At 64.9% G+C, this 2,571-nt stretch overlaps 1 protein-coding gene across 3 annotated transcripts in view; it reads right to left on the minus strand.

Annotated features, from left to right (window-relative positions):
• The window catches only part of GALT (galactose-1-phosphate uridylyltransferase), a 5,433-nt gene extending 2,868 nt beyond the window's left edge, over window positions 1-2,565 (minus strand). For all 3 annotated transcript variants that reach the window (XM_026865968.1, XM_026865967.1, XM_026865966.1), the window contains exons 1-8: window positions 2,460-2,565; window positions 2,034-2,203; window positions 1,880-1,955; window positions 1,710-1,758; window positions 1,401-1,530; window positions 1,070-1,126; window positions 647-769; window positions 386-518 (exon numbers count right to left, since the gene is read on the minus strand). In XM_026865968.1, coding sequence (XP_026721769.1) covers window positions 386-518; window positions 647-769; window positions 1,070-1,126; window positions 1,401-1,530; window positions 1,710-1,758; window positions 1,880-1,955; window positions 2,034-2,203; window positions 2,460-2,517 — 796 coding nt within the window. In that variant the 5' untranslated portion in view covers window positions 2,518-2,565. The remainder of the gene's footprint in view (window positions 1-385; window positions 519-646; window positions 770-1,069; window positions 1,127-1,400; window positions 1,531-1,709; window positions 1,759-1,879; window positions 1,956-2,033; window positions 2,204-2,459) is intronic.
• Between the last annotated feature and the right edge of the window lie 6 nt (window positions 2,566-2,571).

The following is a 2,571-nucleotide window of genomic DNA, read 5'->3' on the forward strand; positions in this document are numbered from 1 at the left end:
GGGGGGGGGGGGGGTGCGCACACCCTCAGCACTCCAGCTCAGTATCAGCAACAGGCAGGAGGGATGCCCTTGGCAGTTCCCCCTCTCCCCACCCATACAGACAGCCTGAGCAACGTGGCAGGAGGAGCCCCCATTCCTCATCAGCCAGCACCATGTGCTTCATCACCCCTAAAAGGACACTAATCCCCCCATCAGTACTGCCTGCGCCTGGACACCCAGGGCAAAACAGGGGTGTCAGCCCCCTCCCAAGCCAAGCCTGGCAGCCCCACACCTCAAGGAGACATGGACCCTCCAGCACCAGCAAGGCTGTTACAGAGCTACCTCCTAACAAAGGCCAAGCCCAGAGGATGTGGGATGGGGGCTAACAAAGTGTGGAGCCACTCACTGTCCCTCTCGCCCTCGTGGAGGTCCTGGAGGCGGCAGACGTGGCGCCGGGGCAGCAGCAGGGTCTGGTAGGGCCAGGTGGCCCAGTATGGCACCACGACCAGCCAGTCTGCATTCTCCACCACCAGCCGTTCCTGCGGGACATGGTGCTTAATGGGGAAATACACAGTCCCAATACCCCGGAGATGGGCGTTCCTGGGGAGTCCATCCCGATACATATCCGGGTCTCAGGGAGGGGATATGACAACAGCCATGTCCTCACCTTTCGGTGAGCCTCCTGCTCGGCATACTCCAGCAGCATGGGCATGCCATGCTGCCTCAGGTGCTGCCGCTGGGTCCGGTCCTCCAGGCGTGCCTCGTTTGGGAGGAAGCTGCTAGCCCACACCTCGGAGAGACATCGGGGCACAGGGCTGGATTAGCTGTACCCCGTATTTGCAGGGGTGCCCCAGACACGCTGCCCATCTGCAGGCCCGTGCTGCCACCAGGTGGAAAGCCCGACATGTGGCAGCTGCAAGGGACAGTCCCCAGGAGGGGAGGTGACAGGACAGGCATGGGGGTATCCTCACTGCAAAAATCTCCAAGACCAGGGTGGGGGGATTCCCGTCCACATCTTCCCCCCGGGTTTGTCACAGGGTCATCCACTGGGACTCACGGTTAAGCCAGGTCACAGGTGGGACAGCCTCACCTGGCAGTGGGGGTGCGGGTTGGAGCAGCCCATCATTGCTCCCTTGTTCTCGAAGATCTGCAGAGGAAGAGGTGCAGCCAGCAGGCCCCAGCCCGAGGATCCCTGCTGTGGGCCACTGTGGTGTCCCCAGCACACCAGGAAAGCATCCCGCAGGAGAGAGGAGCCTCATACCTGCCTGGAAAGGCTCAGGGGGGGAAATGATAGGAACATGGGGACTCACATGCACCTGAGTCCCAATCCCAGCTGCTGTCAGAGCACGCAACCCTAGCCCCCTGACTCCACTCGAGCTCCCAGGGCAGGGAGAGAAGGGCAGCCCCTACCAGCCCCTGACCTGCACCCAGGGGTAGGAAGCACCCAACTCGGCCGCGAGCTCTGCCCATGCATCGATGACAGCCCGGATCTCTGCCAGGGACATGAGGGGCAGCGTCAGGTCCGACCAGGGGTGGAAGCACATCACCTTGCTGCGGAGAAGATACACGTGGCTGGGACTGCGAGGTGTCTCTGGGGACCCCCACAGCCCTGCCCATCACAGTGAAACGGGAGAGCGATGAGACACTCAAATTAGAGCAGGTGGTGCACAGGACAGGCACAGCGAAGAGGGGAGCAGGCTCAGTTCCCCTGGAGACATGGAAGTACTTACCACACACCCCGGGCTGCTGCAGCTCGGAACAAGGGGTGATCGCTGTCACCTGGGGAAGGACAGAGAGTGGGGAGAGAGAGGGTGCTGGGACAACACCCATGCCTCTCCAGGCCAGCCTGCAGCCCCCCCAGGACCTGTGCCTGGGGGTGCCCAGAGGCCCTGTAAGTTACCAGGCTCAGGAGCATCGGGCTGCAGCGCAGGAAAGTCATTTGGGAAGACAAAGGTGCCCTCGTACTGGGGGTTCACCTGCCACGGGAGAGAGACGGGATCAGTGGGGGAATGGTGCGGTGGGGGGAGCCCCGACGCCTGGCTCCTTGGTGATACCTCGCCGTTGACGCGGGTAGCCCCGGGGCAGAGGGGGTTGTTGGGGTCCCAGCGGGGCACATCCTCGGGGGGCGGCTTCTCCAACTGCCCCTGCCAGGGGCGCTTCACCCGGTGGGCCGACACCAGCACCCAGTCATCCCGCAGCGGGTTGTAACGAGTGTGTTGGTGCTCTGCGGGGAGAGAGGAGCGGGGTGTCAGGGAGAGAGGAAGGCGAGGTGCGACTCCCACCCACCATATCCCCTCCACACCCCACTTTATGCCCCTCGCAGCTTCACCCCCTTCCCCCCTGTCTCAGCCCGGAGCGAGGGGGGGGCCTCCCCGCTGCCATCCCCCACCCCGGGCAGGGAGGGTCCCCGCAGCCCCCCCGCTTCCCGGGGCTGGGCTGGGCTCGGCCAGGGGCCCGGAGGGAGGCAGCCCGGGCCGTACCGCTGTCGCGGAAGCGGCCGACCCCCTCCTCCTTCTCCCCCGACGGCGACGGCTCCATGCCGCGGCGATCCCGGAAGCCTCGGCGGCAGCAGCAGCGGGACCGGCCCCCTCC

The sequence above is a fragment of the Athene cunicularia genome (genome assembly GCF_003259725.1).
Source record: "Athene cunicularia isolate RWA chromosome Z unlocalized genomic scaffold, athCun1 chrZ_part1, whole genome shotgun sequence".
Classification (NCBI taxonomy): Eukaryota; Metazoa; Chordata; class Aves; order Strigiformes; family Strigidae; genus Athene; species Athene cunicularia.